The sequence below is a fragment of the Sus scrofa genome, chromosome 2 (genome assembly GCF_000003025.6).
Source record: "Sus scrofa isolate TJ Tabasco breed Duroc chromosome 2, Sscrofa11.1, whole genome shotgun sequence".
NCBI classification, from domain to species: domain Eukaryota; kingdom Metazoa; phylum Chordata; class Mammalia; order Artiodactyla; family Suidae; genus Sus; species Sus scrofa.
Window position 1 is genome coordinate 48122687 of NC_010444.4, and position 22281 is coordinate 48144967.

Consider the following 22281-nt stretch of genomic DNA (forward strand, 5'->3'; position numbering starts at 1 on the left):
TCCATGTTCTTCCCAGAGTAACTGTTTTAGATTCTGTTCTTCCTCTGACTGGGTCTGGCAGTTTGGGAAAGGCCCCCTCCTCCATATCCTGAAATGCCCTGCCCTGCTCAGCATTTCAATAACATTGGGGAAAAGGCTGAGAGCCCACTCTACAGGGCCAACATTTTAGAGTCAACCATGCATTTAAAGAGAGGATGCTCTGGTCTTCTTCAATGTGCAAGTGCATCTTTCAGAGCAATCTTTTGAGTGCCAGTTCCATCCCAGAGGTTTTCATGTAGCTTTTATCATTTAATTTAAACCCTTGTGCGGTTATAGTTGATTCTCTTTTGTAGATATGGAATCAGAGGCTCTGAGAGGCTAGGGAACTTCTTTCAGGAGTGCACAGCCAGAATGGAAATATTTCCTTTAGCGCTTACCTCTAAGGCCAGGTCGTACATCCCGCATCAGAGTAGGAACTCAGCCTAAAGGAGCCATGGATTGAGATGAACTGTTGGCCCCGGATGCCCGTGGTCTGTGGAACTGAGGCCACTCAGAATAAAAGGCTGTAATTTGAAAGAGGAGGGCAGGGGCCCCAGGGTACCCAGTCTCTGCCTGAGCCACCTCCGGCATCAGCATTCTTCACAGAAATGGCCTGCAGAATGGCTGTTTCTCCACCTTGATGAGTTTCCAGTTTTAAAGATGGGTCCATTTGCATGTGAGTGACAGTTTTCTCATAGTTGAGGATTCTTGATTTCTCCTTTTCTTTCTCTTCCCCTCCCATTCTTCAGCCACCAGCTGATAAGATGCTATGCAGGGACTAGAAATGGTAGCAGTGTGCAGTGGAACAATTCAAAGTCATTTGTGTAAGATGATGCTCTCAGCAGAGAAGCAGCCCACATGCACTCGTGCTGATTCACCTAATGTGAATCTCTCCTCATCGTGTCCTGTGCCATCTCTGTGCACACAGCTGTGAGCCCCAAGCTCATACTCGCTAAGGAAAGGCCACCCAGCTCCTGGTCCCACGGGGCTGATGTGTTGCTCCAGCCTAAGACCCCTGCTGAATTCCAACCACACTGGCTACCCAGGCCCTGCCTGCTTGATAACTCTTTCTAGTGACCCACAGGCTCCTTAAGATCAGTTTTCCCAGAATGGAATCCCTCTCCCTTCTGAACCAGCTTCTTCTCTTTCCCCCCTGTTGATGGGTAGCCTTCATCCCACCGTCACCCAAGCAGAAAGCCAGCTGGCATCCAGATTCCTCCCTGCCTCTCACCTTCGAAATTCCTCTGTTTCAAAGTTCTGCTGATTTTACACCCAAATATGTCTTTAAATAATCCCTATCTCTGATCCTGGATCTCTGGTCCAGGTCGTCATCATTTCTCACCTGGATATAGCAACAAGCTTCCCAACTGGATTCCTTGATTTCCACCCAATCTCCTCCAATAAGTCACTCCACAGCTGCCTGAGTATTCTTTTTACAAACACAGATCTGCATATACCACTGTCTGTTTAAAATTCTTCATTGTCACTCCTGTACCTGCAGAAAAAATCCAAATGATCGCCTATGCTATCCAAAGTCCCAGCTCATCTCTCTAAAGGGACCAAGGTGAAGGATGGAATAGTTGTTGCAGGAGATCAGGTAGAAACAGAGACTCCCTATGCAGGGAGCTGGAGTCAAAGCAGCTAGAGAGACAGACATGCAGTCTAGGCCGGCAGACCAAACACTGCTTCTCTGGGCTAACACACACCCATGCACCACCAGGAATGACAGCTGGGGCCAGGTCAGGAGTTATCTGCCGCTGCCCTGCTGAATCAGTCCCTCTGGAGTAACTGGTGAGGGTGGACCCTGGAGGGTCACCTGGAGAGCGAGACCCACAGCAGTCTGGCAGCATAGGAAGGGAGAGGACCAGGTCCTGCTGGCAGGAAGGCAGCACTGCACTTACTGCTCTGCTGGCACCCCCGAAACAGCCCCTCTGCTAACTGCTGGCCTTCTCCCCATGCCCTGTAGGAGCCCCGCCCTCATTGGCTGCTTCATTGTGGACCGGCAATACTTCCAGGAGATCGGCTTACTGGATGAAGGCATGGAGGTGTATGGAGGCGAGAATGTCGAGCTTGGGATCAGGGTAAGCAGGGCTTTTCACCAGGTGGGGCTTGGCTTAGGTCTGCAGAGGGTGAATGCGTCTTGGGCGTGGAGAAATGGGGCTCTGGGTTGAGGGTGGCGGACTGATTCTGAACGTCCAGTCTCGAACTTTGGTCCACATGTGTGTGATCAGGACCGTGAGGATGGGCTAGAGACACAGGTTGGGACCTATAGCATTTTCAGGAAGAAAAAAACATCAGAAAATGCTTTGGTTGGCATGGGGATATGGGATGGCTCCCACATCAAGGTGACAGCATCTTAGTTAAAACCAAACACAGAATCTTCAGGGTGAGCAAAGAGGTGAACCAGCCAAGAGATGAAGGGGGTGCTGAACAGGCCCTCAGAGTCACTGCCTCACACTGTCACCTCCCTTTGGGGTTTCTCACTCTGACATTCTTCGTCTCCCACAGTGGCCTGCAGAAGCTTCCTAAAGACTTTGTCAAGGGAGGACTCCAGAGAATTAAACTCTTGGGGCATAAACAGCAAAACACAGCCAGGTTCAGTCCACGTGGGTTTCAGACCTACCACATGACCCATGCATGCCACGCACCACTTTCCAGGGTAGCCAGCATCCTGCCCCCAAGTACAGGCCCATTGCAGCTATCAGCATCTGATGTGAATTCTGCACTAGGCACCATTTAAGTTCTCATCCTACAGGAACATTTCCGAGACTCTGGCCCCCTTTCCGGGCCCATGAAAAGAGAACTCTAAGATGAACCCCTCCCTCGTGGCTGAAGGAGGTCCCTTAGCAGTTGATAGAAATCTGATCATGGATACAATGGAGGACCTCATCTTATACAAGGAAGCCGCCCCTCTGTCCAGTTATGGTCCTGTCCTCATAAAAACAGCGACATGCAAGCTGTGCTTGTCCCCTCTATGGGGATCTCCATGCACTACAGGCTCGCCAGCCCCTGAGAGGACCTCGTACCCACTGGTGTACGTGGCAATCACCCGAGATGTTCCTCCTCATGCCAGCCTTCCATGTGGACCACCTAGCATCTGCCTGATCCCCACTAGTGACCCAACTCTTGCCCTTTTGGCCTTAGTGTGCCTTAGTGTCTGTATCTGGCATCTCCTGTTGCTAATCTTCGGTTTCCTCTAAGGATTCCTCTTACCCTCCCATCCACTGGGCAGTCAGCTGGCCCTGGACAGCCCTCACCCTACCCTGAGGGGATCCTGGGCATCTCCAATGAGCATCTTACAATACCTACAATGGCCTGGCAGGTAGTGTAGGCCTGATTTGTCACCCAGACTTAATACTAGGGCTTTGAGGTCTGGCAGCAGGAGCAGCTTGTCTGAAGCTGAGCTTAGAAAACACTTCCAGACACCTGTATTCACTGAAACCCAGGGAAATTGCTTTGGAGGCAGGCAAAATGCATAGGCTCATTGAGGAGCTAATATATTCATAGAGGACAGAGCCTGCATAATCACCCTCATTTCTCCACTCTCCCTATACCGGTCATTTATTCACCATTTGCATCCTCGCCATCTCATTTCCGCACGCTCCTGGATAAATCCTCGCCCCCAAACATAATATTTTTCACTAGAAGCTGCTGCTGGGAATTGGCTGAGCAGGCAGAGCCGCCTCTAAGTCACTTATGCTCTCTGGGTAAAAGGGTCCGGGAAAGAGAAAGGAATTAGATTTGTGAACTCTGCTTCCAACATGTAGGTGAGTCAATCATGGAGTGGTGGGAGATTTCTGGCTCTGCCTTGCTTGGATTATAAAGCTGTTCTGGAGTGAGGGCCTGGGTGAGGCTTTCCAATATTTGTTTAATATTTGTGTTTGGGTGTAAAATACAATAGAAAATGTTGCCTGGCTTTTTTTTTTTTTTTTCTATCTCTTCTCTCCCATTTGACAGAGGTGAAGTGTCATGGAGTTGAAGGAAAAATGGCTTTTACTTATTTATTTATTTATTTATTTTTATTTTATTATTATTATTATTATTATTATTATTTGTCTTTTTGCTATTCTTGGGCCGCTTCCACGGCATATGGAGGTTCCCAGGGTAGGGGTCTAATCGGAGCTGTAGCCACCGGCCTAACGCCAGAGCCACAGCAACGCAGGATCCGAGCCGTGTCTGCAATCTACACCACAGCTCATGGCAACACCAGATCATTAACCCACTGAGCAAGGGCAGGGACCGAACCCTCAACCTCATGATTCCTAGTCAGATTCGTTAACCACTGCGCCATGACGGGAACTCCTATCTATTTATTTTTTGCTTTGCTTTTCTTTTCTTTTCTTTTCTTTTTTTTTTTTTTTTTAGGGCTGCACTCATGGCATGTGGAGGTTCCCAAGCTAGGGGTTGAATCCGAGTGACAGCTGCCAGCCTAGCCACAGCCACAGCAACACAGGATCTGAGCTGTGTCTGCAACCTACATCACAGCTCACAGCAATGCCAGATCCTTAACCCACTGAGCGAGGCCAGGGATCAAACCCACACCCTCATGGATACTAGCCGGATTCGTTTCCACTGTGCCACAAGCAGAACTCCCAGAAAAGTGGCTTTTAAAGCAGGGAACCAACAATCTGTTGGCTGACAGAGCTGAGGACAGAAGAAGGGGCTAGTTAATTTGGATTTTAAGTCCAGGTCCCTGCTTAAGGGATACAGAACCTTCAGCCATCTTCAAAGTATATTTTTATAGTTTGTGTCATTATTAGTGTTTTTCTTTCATGGGTATGAGTTAACATCTCAGTGCCTCACTTTCCCCATCTGGGATCTCCCTTCAATTACTCCACAGGATTTTATGTAAAAATAAGAGACACTGCTTTCCTCTCCTCATTTATTCAGAGGCAGCTCATTCAAAGTCCTTACCCATTTGGCACACAGAAATAGGGTTGTTTGCACAATTACTCAGTACCTGCTCTGGCACTTTGCTTATATCATCCGTCTACAAAACAGCCTAAAAAGTAGCTGTAATATTCTAATACCTTTTTTGTCAAACAGAAAATTGTGAAATTAAGAGCTTTCATCATATGCTCTCAAGGTCATATGACTTATAAGAGGTAGAGAAAAGATTCAACTCCAGGTCTTTATGATTCAAAAGCCTGAATCGGTATACTGCAGTAATCTAGAGATAAAAGTCCTTGAGCATTCCCAAAAGAGAATTACAACGTGCATGCAGTCATTTTCTTCTACTGTGTTCACAGTCATGTCTACCGAGTTCCCATTTAAAGTCTTATTCTTATGTTGCACTCAGTTCTAATAAGCCTTCCCCCCCCCCAAAGTATAAGCCCACAACTCAGTGGGGAAAAGATGGAGACATCTATGAGCAAGAAGAATGAAAAGAATGATAAATAAAAGCTAACACTGAATAGGAGACAGAAAGATTACCAATGATGACTATAAAATACTAGAATAAAAAAGAAAGTATTTGAGTGCCAGCAAGGAATTATGAAGTAGTTAGTAACTGTTGCGGATTGAATTGAGTCCCTTTTAGAATATGTTGGAATTCTGATCCCCTGGACCTGTGACTATGATCTTATCTGGAAATAGAATCTTTATAGGTGTTGTCAGGTTAAGATGAGGTCATACTGGTAACAGTCATGCTATATTACAGGTGTCCTTATAAAGGAAGGAAAATTTGGACACAGACAGACACAGAGGGAAGATGACTATGTGAAGGTGGAGGCAGAGGTTGGAATTGTGATGCCACAAGCTGCAGGGCTCCCAGAGCTAGAAGAGCAAGGAAGGATCCTCACTTAGAGGCTTTGGGGAAATTGTGACCTGCCAATACCTGACTTCAGACTTCCAGCCTTCATAACTGTTATAACAACCCAAGACAATTAATACAGACACCAAAACCTAAATGAAAGTAGGACCAGAGAAGCCTGAGTCTGTTATATCTGAGGAACCTAGTGACTTGAAGCTTATGATGTCCCAGTTTCATACAGTAAACAGAGGACATGATACAAAGCCTAAGGCATGACAACACTAAGAATGATAAAGGGGTTCCCACTGTGACCCAATGGGTTAATGATCTGCCTGTCTCTATGGAGGCGCCAGTTTGATTCCCAGCCCAGCACAGTGGGTTAAGTCTCTGGTGTTTCTGCAGCTGCAGCTGTGGCATAGGTCGCAGCTCCAGCTCGGATTCCATCCCTAGCCCAGGAACTTCCATATTCTATGATGGTGGCCGGGGAAAAAAAAAAAAAGTCTAATAAATAACCCTCACCCTTTATCTCCCTTAAAGCTGGGACTGCAAAGGCCAATCATCTGAATATTAAGATGAGCTAGAAATTCTCCCACCCACATCTTCACCATTAGAGTAATAATTGCCTGTCTCAATCTTGGGCTAGGAAGAAAGTAAAATTCTCCTCTGTGACTCCCTCCCTTGGATCTATAATTTAAAATCAAAGTACTTCGTGATCCAGAAAATCTGGAGAGGAAAATTTAACTTAATGTTTTTGGAAGTTTTGAGGCATCTGCCAAAAGTGTATATAGGGAGTTACCATTGTGACGCAGGGGAAACTAATCTGACTAGTATCCATGAGGATGTGGGTTTGATCCCTGGCCTCACTCAGTGGGTCGGGGATCTATCATCACTGAGAGCTGTGGTGTAGGGTGCAGATGCAGCTCAGTTCCTGCGTTGCTGTGGCTGTGGCCTGTGACATAGGCCGGCAGCTGTAGCTCCGATTTGACCCCTAGCCTGGGAACTTCCATATGCTGTGGGTGTGGCCCTAAAAAGCAAAAAAAAAAAAAAAAAAAAAAAGTATATAAGTCCTCTCTGGGTAAAAACCCCATTAACCAGGCCACAAAACTTCTCAGCTAGAGTTCCAAGGAATGTGAGGTCGATGTTTTTAAAACATCACAAAACGGACAAGAGAAAAAGAAAGACTAGAGCAAATACTAGCAAAAGCATTGGATAGCCAAATTTGATCTACAAAATCTTCACATGTTGAATCTAACAGACATAGGATATAAGACAAGTTGTATACTACATTTAAATAAGTAAAAGAAGAAATTAAAAATATGAATAAGAAACAAGAAAAATTTAAACGCCAGTTATATTTCAAGCATGAGACATATAAGATGGAAATTAAAAGCTTAATGAATGGATTAAGCAGCTCGATGGATATTGTTAAAGGAAAAAAATGAGTAAACCAGAAAGTAGAGCCGAAGAAAGCATTCAAAATCAGCCTAGGAAGACAAAGAAAAAAAAAAAACATGAAAGAAAGAGGTTGAGAGACATGTGGAAATGAGAGGGAGGGTTTAATATCTTAAAACTCCAAACAGAGATGATAGAAAGAGAAAATTAGGTAAAAGCAACACTTGAAGAGATAATGACTAAAAATGTTCCCAAACTGGCAAATGACACCACTACTCAGATTCAGAAAATCAACCTATCCAAAGGCAAGCTAAATACAAAAATACTCACACTTAGACTTATCCCAGTGGAACTGCAGAACACCAAACACAAGGAGATCTTATAGCAGTCAGAGAGAAAAGATAGACTAGCTAAAACTTAATGATAATTAGAATAACATGGACTTTCCAATGGAAATAATGGAATCCAGAACACCATGAAATAATATCTTCAATATGCTGAGAGAAAATATCCACTTACATATGTATACTCAATTTAAAAAATCCTTTAAAAACTGGGGTAAAAGAAAGCCATTTTTCATTTTCCAAACTGAGTTTGCTACTAACAGACCCTCACTAAAATAAATTTTAGAGGATATACTTCGGGTATAAGGAAAAGGAGCCTAGAAGGACATCCAAGATAAAAGAATAATTAACTCATGTATGAATAAATATAAATATATGAATAAATCTAAAGAAATACTGATGGTAAATTACACTACAGTAATGCATTATGGGGTTATAAAAGCAAATTAAAACTACAGTGCATGATGACAATTGCAAATAAGTTGGGAGGTGTGATTGTAATTAAAGTATTCTAAAATACCTATGTTGTTAATGATGATAGAAAAGATACTAGCTGCCTTTCAATTCTGATGAAATAACCATATTAAATTTTCTGGGGAGCCATGAAATCATAGATATAGCAAGTATAACTTCCTAAGTAGTAGAAGGGAAAAATGAAATATGAAAATGGCAAGAAAAAGAAACAACAGGTGATACTAAAAAAAAAATATAAAATGGTAGATGTACATCCAACCATATCAGTAAAATATAACAAATTTACATGGACCAGTTTAAAAGACAAACATTTTAAGACTAGATTTTTAAAATTACCTGTAGACTATTTATAAGCCTGAAATATAGTAATACAGAAAAGTTAAAATTTAAATGGATAGAAAAAGTCGTAACAGGTAAATGCCAATCAAAAGAAAGTTACTCTAGTTATGTTAATATTGGAAAAATGATTACAACATGCTTCAGGATGAATAAAGATATGTACAAGATGATAATACGTGCAGTTCATCAAGAATATATAACAATTATGTGTTTATGCACCTAATTGTATAACTTTAATTATATTATATAAGGTAAAAATGGGTAGAATTTCAAGGAGACACCAACAGCATCCTAATGTAGTGGGGGATTTTAATATACTTTTCCCAATAATTGATAGACCAATATAATTAACAGTTTGAATTGCATGGACATATATACATCACTACATCTAACAACTACAAAATTCAACAATTTCAACAAAACATCATATAAAACATGTTTTCTAACCACAATAGAATTAAATTATAGATTATTATCCATAACTAAAAATTATAGACAGAAGCCATATTTTTGGAAATTGTGAAACATAGCTAAATAACTCATAGGTCAAAAAGAAATTATAGAAGTTAATTATTTCAAATTATAGAAATTTGAAAATATTTTGAACTGAATGATAACAAATATACAATATATTGGGTCATGTTAAATCCAACCAAAATAGCACTTAAGAAAAATTATAGAGCAAATCTGTGGTATTGGAACCGTAAATAAAATGAAAAGACAAGCTACTGTCTATGAGAAAATATTTGCAAATGATGCTACTGACAAGGGATTAATTTCTAAAATATACAAACAGCCATAGAGCTTAATATAAAACAAACAAACGATCCAATTTAAAAATGAGCAGACAGGGAGATCCCGTTGCTGGCAGTGGGTAAAGAAGCCAGAAATTTAGTATCCACGAGGATTAGTTCAATCCCTGGCCCCCTTCAGTGGTTAAGGATCTGGCATTACCACAAGCTGCAGTGCAGGTCGCTGATGTGGCTCGGATCTGGAGTTGCTGTGGCTGTGGCGTAGGCCAGCAGCTCCAGTTCTGATTTGACCCCTTGCCCAGGAATGTCCATATGCTGAAGGTGTGGCTATTAAAAAAAAAAAATAGAGCAGAAGACCTAAACACATTTTTCCAAAGAGGACATACAGATGGCCAACAAGCACATGAAAAGATGCTCAATATTACTAGTCATTAGAGAAATGCAAATCAAAACTACAGTGAGGTATCACCTCACACCAGTCAAAATGAACATCATTTAAAAAGTCAAATAATAAATGCTAGAGACGGTGTGGGGATAAAGAAGCCCTACGTATTGTTGGTAGGACTATAAATTGAAGCAGCCACTATGGAAAACAGTATGGAAATTCCTTTACAAACTAAAAATAGAGTTATCATATGATCTGTAATCCCATTCCTGGCCATATATCCAGAGAAATCTTCAATTCAAAAAGATAGGTGCACCTCAGTGTGCATAGCAGCACTGTTTATGATAGCCAAGACTTGGAAACAACCTAAATGTCCATAGACAGATGCAGTGATAAAAAAGATGTGGTATGCATATATATTCCACTATATATATAGTGGAATGTTACTCAGCCATAAAAAGAATGAAATAATACCATTTGCAACAATGTGGATGGACCTAGAGAGTATCGTACTAAGTGAAGTCAAACTGAGAAAGACACATATCATTTAATAGCACTTACATGTGGAATCTAAAAATGATACGAATGAACTTATTTACAAAACAGAAGTAGACTAACAGACATAAAAAACAAACTTATGGTTACCAAAGGTAACAGGCAAACCAAAGGCAGCAGGCAGGGGTGGGGGAGTGAAGATAAATTAGGAGTTTGGGATTAATATGTTAAATAAAATAGATAATCAACAAGGACCTACTAAAGATCACAGGGAACTATACTCAATATCTTATAATAACCTATAATGAAAAAGAATGTTTAAGAGAATATATAGAGTTATAACTGAATCACTTTGCTGTGCACTTGAAACTAATACACCATTGTAAATTAACTATAATTCAATTTTTAAAAAACAGTATGTTATTAGCATAAATCAGACACATGGATCAATGGAGCAGAATAGAGATGCCAGAAATAACCCATGCATATATGGTCAATTAAGTTATAAGAAATGAGCCAAGAATATACAATAGGTAAAAGATCAGCTCTTCAATAAATAGTATTGGGGGAGTTCCCGTCGTGGCTCAGCAGTTAACGAACCCTACTTGCAACCATGAGGATGCAGATTCGATCCCTGGCTTCACTCAGTGGGTTAAGGATCTGGTGTTGCTATGAGCTGCGGTGTAGGTCACAGACACGGCTTGGATCCCGCGTTGCTGTGGCTCTGGCGTAGGCCGGCAGCTACATCTCCGATTCGACCCCTAGCCTGGGAACCTCCATGTGCCGCAGGTGCGCCCTAAAAAATAGATAAATAAATAAATAAAATGGTATTGGGAAAACTGGACAGCCATGTGCAAAATAATGAAACTGGACCATTATCTAACACCATACCCCGAAATTAACTCAAAGTGGGTTTAAGACCATAAAACTCCTAGAAGAAAACATAGGTGGTAAGTTCTTTGACATCTGTATTATCAAAGCTCTTTCCCTACAGTTTTCCAGATTAATGACACACAATCAAGGGCCATAGGCAAGCCAGATATTATTTTAATAGCGTTATAAGATTAAAAATGTTTATGTTGGAGTTCCCATCATGGCTCGGTGGTTAACGAATCTGACTAGGAACCACGAGGTTGCAGGTTTGATCCCTGGCCTTGCTCAGTGGGTTAGGGATCCGGCGTTGCCATGAGCTGTGGTGTAGGTTGCAGACACGGCTTGGATCCTGCGTTGCTGTGGCTCTGGTGTAGGCCGGAGGCTACAGCTTGGATTAGACCCCTAGCTTGGGAATCTCCATATGCCGCGGGAGCAGCTCCAGAAAAGGCAAAAAAAAAAAAAAAAAAAAAAAAAAAAAAAAACAAAAAAAAAAAACATTTATGTCGGCCAAAAAGTTAGTTCATTCTTATGGTTTATTATCTCATTATATAATAATTATTTTAACCATAAAGATAAGAAGAAATCAATTTAAGTACTTTGTAAACTCTAAAGTGCTCTCTCTATACTAAACAGGACCATATTATTATTATACATGTGTATGTATATATATGTGTGTGTGTGTATATATATTTATAAAATGGTAAAATGGGCAGGTCATATATACCTCCTTTCAGGTTCCACGGGCCCAAGTATTACCCTGATGTAGTCCTTCATATAGGAAAGGAATTTAGAACCTAGGTTCAAATGTCCCCTAAAACAAGTAGTATAAGATCTAAGATATTGTACTCCATATTCCAAATACTTTGTCAAAAAAAGGGATTCAAGAAAACCTCTTTAGGAGTTCCCATTTGTGGCTCAGCAGTAACGAATCCAACTAGTATCCACGAGGATGCAGGTTCAATCGCTGGCCTCACTCAGTAGATTAAGGATATGGCATTGCCTTGAGCTGTAGCATAGGTCGCAGATGCAGCTTGGATCCAGTGTTGCTATGGCTCTGGCTGTGGCCAGCAGCTGCAGCTCCAATTGGACCCCTAGCCTGGGAACTTCCATTTGTTGTGAGTATCGGCCTAAAAAGAAAAAAATAAATAAAACTCTTCATTATGTACAATTTCAAACATATCCAAAACATAGAAAGAATAGTATAATACCCTTGCATCTTCATCAGGTATTAACACTGCTAACTCATGGAAAGGTTGGCTTTAATCTTTATCCCTACCACATTCTTCCCAACTCCAATTATTTTGAAGCAAATCACAGACATTATATCATCAAAAAATAGTTCAATATGCATCTGAAATAGATAAGAACTTTTTTAAAAAGAAACATGATCACAGTACTATTTCAGTCCTAAAGCTATTGAAAAGAATTTCCTAATATCATCAAATATTCAATTAGTATTGAAATTTTCCTCAGTTCTCTCATAACATTTTTTATTTTGTTTTTGTTTGTTTGCGTGAATCAAGATCCCATTGATTAATATGGCTTGAAAGTCTCTATTAATCTACTGGATTTCTTTCCCCATTTCTTTTTCCTCCATGTAATTTGTTTTTAAAGAGATCAGCTTATTTGTCCTGTGGAGACTCCCACAGTCTAGATTTTCCTGATTGCGTTCCCCTGATGTCATCTAACATGTCCTTCTGTTCCCTATATTTCTTCTAAATTGCTAGTTAGACCTAGAGATGTAGGTTCAATTTTGTAGCAAGGATATTTCATAGGCAGTGTGTGTGCACTTTCATCACGAGGTACTTAATGTCTTGTTGTCTCCCCTTTTGTGATGCTAGCAGTCATTGCTGATTATTGCCTAGATCCGGAAATTCATTAGGGTTGCAAAATGGTGATATTTTAATTTTATTTTTCCTTCTTCGTTTATTAGCTGAAATAACTTTTATAAAGAGACATTTACAATCATCCATTCTTTGTTTGCCTGAAAGTACAACAAAGTTCATTAGGAAAAGTCAGAATAAATAATTCTGTAATAGCTCACAAAATAATAGTCAATTCTCTGCCATCTTCCAAAGGTAGCCGATTAGGGTTTTCAGTACTATTGTGAATTTACATATTTAAATATATTTGATGTTTCAATTTCTTTTATTTAATATTCCTATTGATATGCAAATTTTCCACCACTGGCCTTTGGGAGCTTTTTGACATCTGTTCCTCAGGAAGAGTCCTTTGGCTCTTTAATGACTTCCCTGCTGTCAGGGATGTTCCATCTATACATTTCCTGCTCCATACCTGTAATCAGCTTCTAAGGAGCTAAGCTTCGAGTGAGAAATGGTGTTTAAAACCACAATCTGGGCACTAGGGGTGCTCAGTGCCACTGAGTTGGTCCATGTTGCTAGGTCTTTTCAGTAGTTAGGGCTGGAAATTATTATTATTTTTGTTGTAGAGATAAAATACTCTGGGCATTCATGATGATCTCTATGAATCAAATTTAGCACTATAGTGTTTTTACCTTATCAGTCTCACACCTATATTTCCTTTCTCCCATGCCAAAAATTCTGGTTTTTAATGACACTAACATAATTACTTATTTCTTTTATTCCCTAGTGTTCACACAACTATCTCAGAACACTATCACCAAAGAAATGTTTACTATAAATACTTTTTTTTTGCATTTCTTTTGGCTTTTAGGTTATATTCCACCAGAGATGTACAGTCTAATTACTGCTATTTAAAGTCACCGAGGATAGTTCCTTCTCTGTGCAATTATCCTTCCCTCCAATAAGCAGGTTTATTTATTTTATTTTCCTTTACTTTTTAGAAATTCCATTTTCATATTTAATTTTTGCAATTATGTAAAAATTTACATAATCCAAAGTCAAATCTACAACGAAAGTATATTCGGAAAAATATACTTGCTATTAATGTCCTCTTTAACATATTTCGTCACTACCTCTAACATAAACATTTTGTTTGTTTTACTTTACACTTTAAAAAAATAAAAGGAAATATGTCTATATTCACGTCTCCTTTCTTAGATAAATGGTATTATACTATGTACACTTTCCACCACTTTATTTTTCCACTATGTAAATTTTTTCTGAAGATTACCATGGAATAGTTTATAGAGGTATTCCTCATTGCTTTTTTATAGCTGCATAGTACTCCAAAGGGTGCAGGTTCCATGGTTTATTCTACCAGTCTCTTTGAGAACTTAGTGCTATAACAAATCATTTTTTTCCTATTTTTCTAGATTTTTGTTTGAGTAGCTTCCCAAAAGTGGAATTGTGAGATCATAGGGCAAATACACGTATAATTTTGCTAGACATCATCAAATATCACTCCAAAGAGGTAGTATTTTTCCCACCAGGAATAACAAAGATGTGTGTTTCCTCACAGTAAACCAACAAAGTATGTTGTGGAATATTTGGGGTTTTGCCAATCTAACAAATGAGAAGTGGCTTTCGGAGTAGTTTTAATTTGCATTTCTCTTATTAAGAGCTAGGTTGAACAGCTTTTCACATGATTAAAGACATTTGCATTTCTTTTTTCCATGAGGTTTTCATGTCTTTGGCCCTTTTTCCTGTAGGAGTGTTAATCTTTACTCTATTTTTAGGATCTTTTTACACATCAGGGATGGTAATGCTTTGCCTATCATATACATTATAAATATTTTCTCCAGTACGTTTCTTGACTTTTGTTACTTGTCTTTTGATTTTCCTTAGGATTTTTTTTTGACATGCAAAAGGTTTTTTTTTTTTGTTTGTTTGTTTTTTTGCTTTTGCTTTTTAGGCATATGGAGGTTCCCAGGCTTAGGGTCGAATTGGAGCTACAGCTGCCTGCGTATACCACAGCCACAGCAACCTACACCACAGATCCGAGCCGTGTCTGCAACCTACACCACAGCTCACGGCAATGCCAGATCCTTAACACATTGAGTGAGGCCAGGGATCAAACCTGCAACTTCATGGTTCCTAGTCAGATTCGTTTCTGCTGCACCACGATGGGAACTCCAAGTTGTGGGTTTGTTGTTTTTTTTTTTTTTTTAACATAAGCAAGTGTGTTAGTCTTTTTCCTTCTTGCTTCCAGAGTTTAGTCAGAGTAAAATTTACCCACTATAAGGATAGAGAGAAATTCACCTATGGTTTCTTCTAAACTTGCAATGATTGTATTGTTTACATTTCAATCTCTCATTCAGAATTAATCCTTATGTGTGGTGTGAGGAATGGACCCAATGCCTTATTTTTCTCTATGGCCATCCAGTTATCCTAACACCTTCTAATTAAAATAATATCTTTTTCTCACTGATTTGCAGTACTGCCTTTATCATAAACTAAATTGCCGTACATATTTGGGTCTGTTTATTTTCTATTCTAGTTTCATTAACCTGTTGGTGTATTCATGTACTAATATCACACAGTTTCAATTATGTAGCCTTTATATTATGTTTGTGAGTTCAAACTTACAAGTGTTTGTAAGTTAAATTACATTTGTAAGTTAGATTCTGGCTTGCCAACTGTGTATCATGGAGATGTTGGATTGAAAGGAGGAGGAATTCCCATAGTGGCTCAGCAGTTAATGAATCTGACTAGCATCCATGAGGGCGCAGGTTCTATCCCTGGCCTTGCTCAGTGGGTTAAGGATCTGGTGTTGCCGTGAGCTGTGGTGTAGGTTGCAGATGTGACTCAGATCCTGCATTGCTGTGGCTGTGGTATAGGCTAGCAGCTGCTGCTCTGATTCGACCCCTGGCCTGGGAACCTACCTTGGGTATGGCCCTAAAAAGCTAAAAAAAAAAAAAAAAAAAAAAAGAAAGAAAGAAAGAAAGAAAGAATCTGTGAGAGACACAAACATCACCTTTCCCACTTCTTTCCTGGCTAGACTTTAAATACTTTATGTCAGGATTTTTTGTGACTTTTCATGATGCTTGGACTTAGTATGTACCCAATGAACAGGTTTCGAATTTGAAGGCCAGTCAAATATAAGAGAATCTATTCTACATATCTCAGAAGGTTAGAGCCATGAACAGTGGGGTGGAAGCTGCAATGGATATAGTTATCGATTCAATATAAAAGCAAATATTAGAATTATAAAAAAGGAAGGGAAGTCTAGTGAAATCTGAGCTCCTTCTAACAGGACATGAGCATGACCACTGCTAGAAAGATAGATGAGATTTATGACCATGATACTAATAGTTAATCATTACATAGCAGAAATTGTATGTGAGCTACTGTCCTAAGTGCTTTACATGTATTAACTCCCCTAATCCTTGTAACAAGCTTGTGATACAGACATTTTCATTATCCCCACTTCCAGCAGGATCCATCAAAGCACAGAACGGTGACCTAACTTGCCCCATGTCACATGCCTAGAAAATGATAAAACTGAGATTTGAACCCAGGAAGACTGGCTTCAGAAACCACTATGCCTTAAATGGATAGGCATGGTATAGTGACCTTCAGTAAGAAATAAGATAAGATTTCTCATGACCTCCTTGTGGGTTCATTTGTATTCACATTCATTCATCCACTCTTCAGACACCCATTTGCCAGCTACTGAGAAACTAGAGGTGAATGATGTAGACCCTGTCTTTGGCTCTAAGTCTAGCTAGAGAGACAACCACCTCCCCATCTTCTAAGTACTAGCCAACAGATTATAGACAATGTCACAAGCTTAAACAGGATGTTTTGACCCCTTCCTCCACTGTGCCTTTAAGGACTTCTGTGTTCTTCATGTTCGCAGTGGCAACAGTAGTAAGTACAAGACCCAGAGAACCTGCTGACACTATTTCTTGTGATAGTCCTAAAAGACATTTTTAAACAAAAAAAAAAAAAGCAAATTATTATTTTTCCAAATTATGAGTAGTAGTAAAAAATCATCAACATGAACTGAAGCAACAACCAAAAAATGAAAGCAGTAAAAATTTTAAAAACTCAAACATTGAAGAAATGAATAGTGAGATAGTTTACTCTGCAAAATTTGATTCAGGAAAACTAAACTTGATTGAAATCATGGCCACAGAAGATCTCCATGATGGAGGCCATAATTATAAAATATAATGCATATTTTTAACATATTGATAGATAAATCATATCTCAGTTGTAAAAATCCACACAAAAAGTATTAACCCCTGTGAATATAAGCCCAATAAAATGAAATCAGAAAATTAACATAAAGGGAGATACATTTTAATTACATTGCATAAAAATTGACCAAGAGAATTAAAATGCCTAATGATATTTACTCCAGAAAATAATTCCTGGATGAAAATTCATTGTGAATATAATTTGGATTAAACCACTAAGTAAGGCATAACTAATACTCAGGATCAGAATGGCGAGGATGAAAGATGCTATGTGCATTACAGCAGCACCCAAGAGGGAGTGAGTGCTCTGCCCCTGGGAGCTAAGTGAGGCTTCACAGAGTGAGTGGCATTTAGGTTAGGACCAAGGAACGAAGGCATGTTATTCAGGTGGGAAGGGGAAGACAGGCATTCCAGAGAGTAGAGGTGACATGAGTGGAGTGGCAACTGAGAAAGAAATGACCATGGCTGAACTCTAAGTCTAGGTACTAGGGATCTGCAATGGAGTCTGAGGCTAAAGCAGAGGGTCAGTGACGGACAAGGTAGAGCCATCAGGTGGAGGGGAAGAGTGGTCATTGGCAACCCAGAGGCAGCCTTCAGTGAGCTCTTTTCTCATCCTGGCTTGTTCAATACTTTCTTTTTCTTTTAGGGCCACACTTGCGGCATATGTAGGGTCCCAGGCTAGGGGTTGAGTCGGAGCTGTAGCCACTGGCCTACACCACAGCCATAGCAATGTGGGATCCGAGCCATGTCTGCGACCTACACCACCGCTCACAGCAATGCCGGATCCTTAACCCACTGAGCAAGGCCAGGGATTGAACCCACATCCTCAGGATGCTAGTCAGATTCATTTCTGCTGAGTCACAATGGGAACTCCTTGTCCAACATGTTCATCAGTGACTTATATAAAAGGAAAAAGTGAACTTGTGGGGATGACCTATTGCTGAGTGAGTCAATAGGTCCTTGGTTACCAACACTGGCCTTTGTAGTCTGGAATGTCTCAGATTTGGTTTAGTGACATCAACTCTCGGACAACAAAAGAAAAAAGCAGACATGTTTCACAGTTGGTAGCAGTATTAGGTCATGAGCCTGGAAGATGATGAAAATGATAATAATAATAATGAGAAGGAGGAGAAGAAGAGGAGGTACTCCCATTTATTGAATGCTATTGACCCACACCTTGCATATATTGTCTCAATTTCTATGCAAGTCCTATGAGGTTGTTATCCTTATTTTGTAAGTTACAGCCAGGAGTAACAGGACAAAATGCCTCCCCAAATCACTCAAGAATAGAACCCAGAGTTCCCATCATGGCTCAGTGGAGACAAATCTGACTAGTATCCACCAGGATACAGGTTCCATCCCTGGCCTCGCTCATTGGGTTTAGGATCCAGCGTTGCTGTGAGCTGTGTCGTAGGTCGCAGATGTGGCTCAGATCTGGCATTGCTGTGGCTGTGGCTGTGTCTGTAGCCAGCAGCTACAGCTCCAATTCAACCCCTAGCCTGGGAACCCCCATATGCTTCGGGTGAGGCCCTAAAAAGACCGGAAAAAAAAAAAAGAAGAAGAAGAATAGAACCAGCCGGAGTGGTGTCAAGGCTCATGCTTTATCACCAGGTCTTGATGCTAATCCACCTCTGCCTTTAGCTTTTAAAATTGTCCATGGCATAAAGTTTAATTTCAGAGGCTAAACTGGCCAGCATCTCTTTAGAAAATGAACACAGTACCATTTCAGTTCTTGAGGATTCAGCCCAAATCCCTCATCAGAGATGGAGCCTGGATCAGAAAGTACCACACAATATCTTCACTGGAGGTTGAAGGAGACTTCAGAACTGGAGGGGGTGACAGAGACAAGAGCTGAGCTGAAAGTCAGAGACCAGAGAGTCAGAAAGGCAGCTGACTGCAGAGCTGCCAAGTGAGAAGAACCAGTAACGGAAGTGAGAAACCTGGATTTAGGGAGCCAGAGGCACAAAAGAGTCGGATTTGTAACAACTTCCCAGGACAGGCATCTATGGAGATATTCGAGACTGTTACAAACTGTTTCTAGGGTTAAAGAGCTAGAGACTTGGCTAAAATTACCATTGTGAGAGGTCCAGGCAGATGCATGTGTGCTTGTCAAGCCTGCTATGTACTGAAGCTCCCAGGGGACCACACAATTCTCCCCAGAGACCTTGGGCTTAAAGGACTGAGTTAGCTCAGCTCTCTGCTGGCATCATGGCTGTTCTCACCCAGCCACGAGGACAATAATTAAAACACTGGATACACGGTTTCAGATAAATCAACTGGTCTCTGCCAGCCCCATGAGAGGGACTGGAAAAGGAAGAGAAGGGGTGCGGGCACCAGAATTCTCGCTCAGCTGAAAGGTCTCAGGTAGTCACCAGAGACCTGCTTATAGAAAGACTGCAAGCAGATTATCTGACCTTCCATCCCTGTAGTTAGAGAAAATTAAACACCTTAAACTGGATTTTAGTCTCTGGTTGCTTCTAAATGTCATGGCTGGTCCAAACCAATCTGAGAGCTTGGAATAACGCATCCTTCTGTGTGTGTGTGTGTAAGTGTATGTTGTGGGTATATGGAACCTGCCACTGTTTTGCTTTTTCACGAATTGGAATCTGCTATACCATTGTCCTTCAATTGCTGTCCTGGGGTAAATAAGGCCTACAGAAGGCAGATAGCTGTACAATGGAATAATTCATCTATGCTGTCTTCTGAGGGCAAGGATTTCAAGACACCAAACATAGGTTTCAAGTTTGTCGGCTTCTGTTCTTCCTAAGGGATTTTCCCAGTGACTTGAAGCTTTAACTAAGCATTGTCCACATGTTCCCTTGGCACTGTGTGAGATTACTGATCGTGGTTTGAGTGATCACTGGAGTTCAAGACTTCCTTTCCTGATCCTTACAAATGAGTTATTAAAGCCTGACAAAGACGGCCTTGAGATTTCCAGCCCAGATGATGAGAGATCTGGGGGTGCTGTTGACTAAGAAAGGGGTGTTTGGTATAGAGAGCTAGTTTGTGGGGAACATGGGGCAAGTTTGATATTAGAATTAACAGTGGAAATAACCAGAAAGCCTGCGTCACTCATCCATCTATTTATTTACACAGTGAACATTTATTATGCTGCTTGTGTTATGCACTTGGCATTAGGGGAGAAATGTAATACCTGGATGTTGACTTCAGCAAGGAGCCAGAACTACCTAAGGTAGAGAAAGACTTGGAGGTGAGACAGGGGATAAGGTGCCTTCTGCTTGACCTTTAAAGGTGAGAGGATGGAGGGGTCCAGTGAGGATGAAAGTGTCAACTGAAAAGAGGTTTTAGAATTGAGCACAGGCACAGAAAGTGGGGCAGGTGGTAGGATGGTGCCTATAGTTACAGAGAAGAAGCAACTAGGAAGATAAGAGCTGTGTTGGTGGAAATCACAGATGTCAGGAGGAGGCAGCCTTTCAGGGGTGCATTAGTCGTGCTAAGCTGACCACTAATGATAGGAGCTACCATTTGTTGTTTATTTGCTTTGTGCCTAGTGATTTTATTTATTTAATACTAGACATTGTGCTAAGCACTGGTGGGCATACGGTGATGAACAAGACAGTATATGTTTTTCCCGCACAGAACTTAACTTCTGTTGAGTTTTATGCTGTCCTCCTGAGAACAGAGACTAGAATTATTATCCTCATTTTACAGATGAGAAGACTGAGGCTCAGAGAGGTTGAGTCACTGGCCTGTGTCCCACAGAGGAAAATTTTGGTAGAGCTTGGATTTCAACACAGTTCTGTCTGATGCTAAAACCTCTAAATTCCCACCCTGCACTGTGAGAATGTGAGTGGAGAAAGGGCATCCAGATTCAAATAGAAGAAGCCTTTGAGAGGACAGTTGGGGTCCAGGGCTGGCGGTAGAAGACAGATTTCAGGGAGTTCCCATCGTGGCTCGGCAGAAACGAATCTGACTAGCATCCATGAGGATACAGGTTCAATCCCTGGCCTCACTCAGTGGGTTAAGGATCCGGCATTGCCGTGAGCTATGGTGTAGGTCACAGACATGGCTTGGATCTGGCATTGCTGTGGCTCTGGTGTAGGCCGGCAGCTACGGCTCCAATTCAACCTCCAATCTGGGAACCCCATATGCTGCAAGTTTGGCCCTAAAAAACCCCAAATAAATGAAAAAGAAGACAGATTTCAAAGGGTTAAGGAGGGATTGAAGAGGCAGGGAATTTAGAGATGTTAGTTGACTATGAATGGAGGGAGAGAGATTCCTTGAAAACTGGTGTCCTATGCCTGCTTATAGGCAGAGGCCAAGGACAAGGGCCCTGGGAAACATCAACCTTGAGAGATGTTTTCCTTCTAGGTTGTCAGCTATAGCCAGCCCTGCTCTTTTGGAATGTGTGCCACTGGGCATGGCCTCCTGGGACTGTGGAGCCTGAAATCCCCAGGACCCTTGAGTTCTGAGCAGCCTGTGGCCTCTGAGGCCTAAACCTCTGTGATTAGGGCTCTTCCCCATTTTCAGTCTCCTTATGAGAGAGAAGCTTGGCCCCAGGAGCATCCCAGAGCCCATTATTCAGCCATGCTGGGTGGCCAGAAGGCATCTGGAAACATTGAAAGAGGGCTTCTTTGCCATAGCACCTTATCTTCAGCGCACCAGCCACGGAGTGACTCTGCACTTACGAACGAGCCACGGAACAGACGCAGCTTAACTGTATGTTGTAAAAGTTTTACGGTTAGTAAAGATAAGTGCAAAAATTAATCCCTAAAGAACAAAGCAATTAAAAAAGTACATAATGAAGCAATTAGCTAGAAATGGTGGGGAGCAGAAGAGGGAGAGGGCCCAAGGTCAATGTCAATCTGGAAGGATCTTCACACTTATGTTTGTTTAATTGTGTTCAGTGAAGGAGCCATAGAAGCGTATGATTAATAAAATGTGCAGAAGAGGTAACAATTGATAAAGGATTTTAAGAGCCAAGCTGGAGGAAATTTTTACCTTCTTAAAAAGTTAGGACCAAGAGGGAAAGTATCTATAAAGACCATTATTGGGACCATTAATGAAATTTGATTATAGGCTGTGGGATTAGATAATAGTAATGCATCAATGTTTAATTTCCTGATTTGGGGAGAGAAGCAAAAGCAGAAGAAACCTGGGAGCCAGCAATGCACGTTAAGGCTCCAGAGAGTCAGTCTCTCTCCTTGTCTTTTTCTTCCTCTTTCATTCTGTATTTTGTTGTTCTTTAGTTGAGTCTGGCTGCTGTTGTACTGTGCCCTTGGAAGGTAGCTTCTCGGCCACCGTTACATCATGTTTGCGATTTTCCAGGAAGGGACCACCAGGCAAGGCCAGAATCAGTTCCTCAGATTGACAGATAGAAACTGATCAGGGACTTCCCCCCTCTCTCCTCC

The 22281-nt window shown here is 41.1% G+C and overlaps 1 protein-coding gene across 1 annotated transcript in view; it reads left to right on the forward strand.

The window, feature by feature from the left end:
- Nucleotides 1–22281, forward strand: part of GALNT18 (polypeptide N-acetylgalactosaminyltransferase 18) — a 367881-nt gene that overhangs the window by 259454 nt on the left and 86146 nt on the right. The window contains exon 6 of the mRNA XM_005661126.3: nucleotides 1985–2099. Within this exon, the coding sequence (XP_005661183.2) occupies nucleotides 1985–2099 (115 nt within the window). The remainder of the gene's footprint in view (nucleotides 1–1984; nucleotides 2100–22281) is intronic.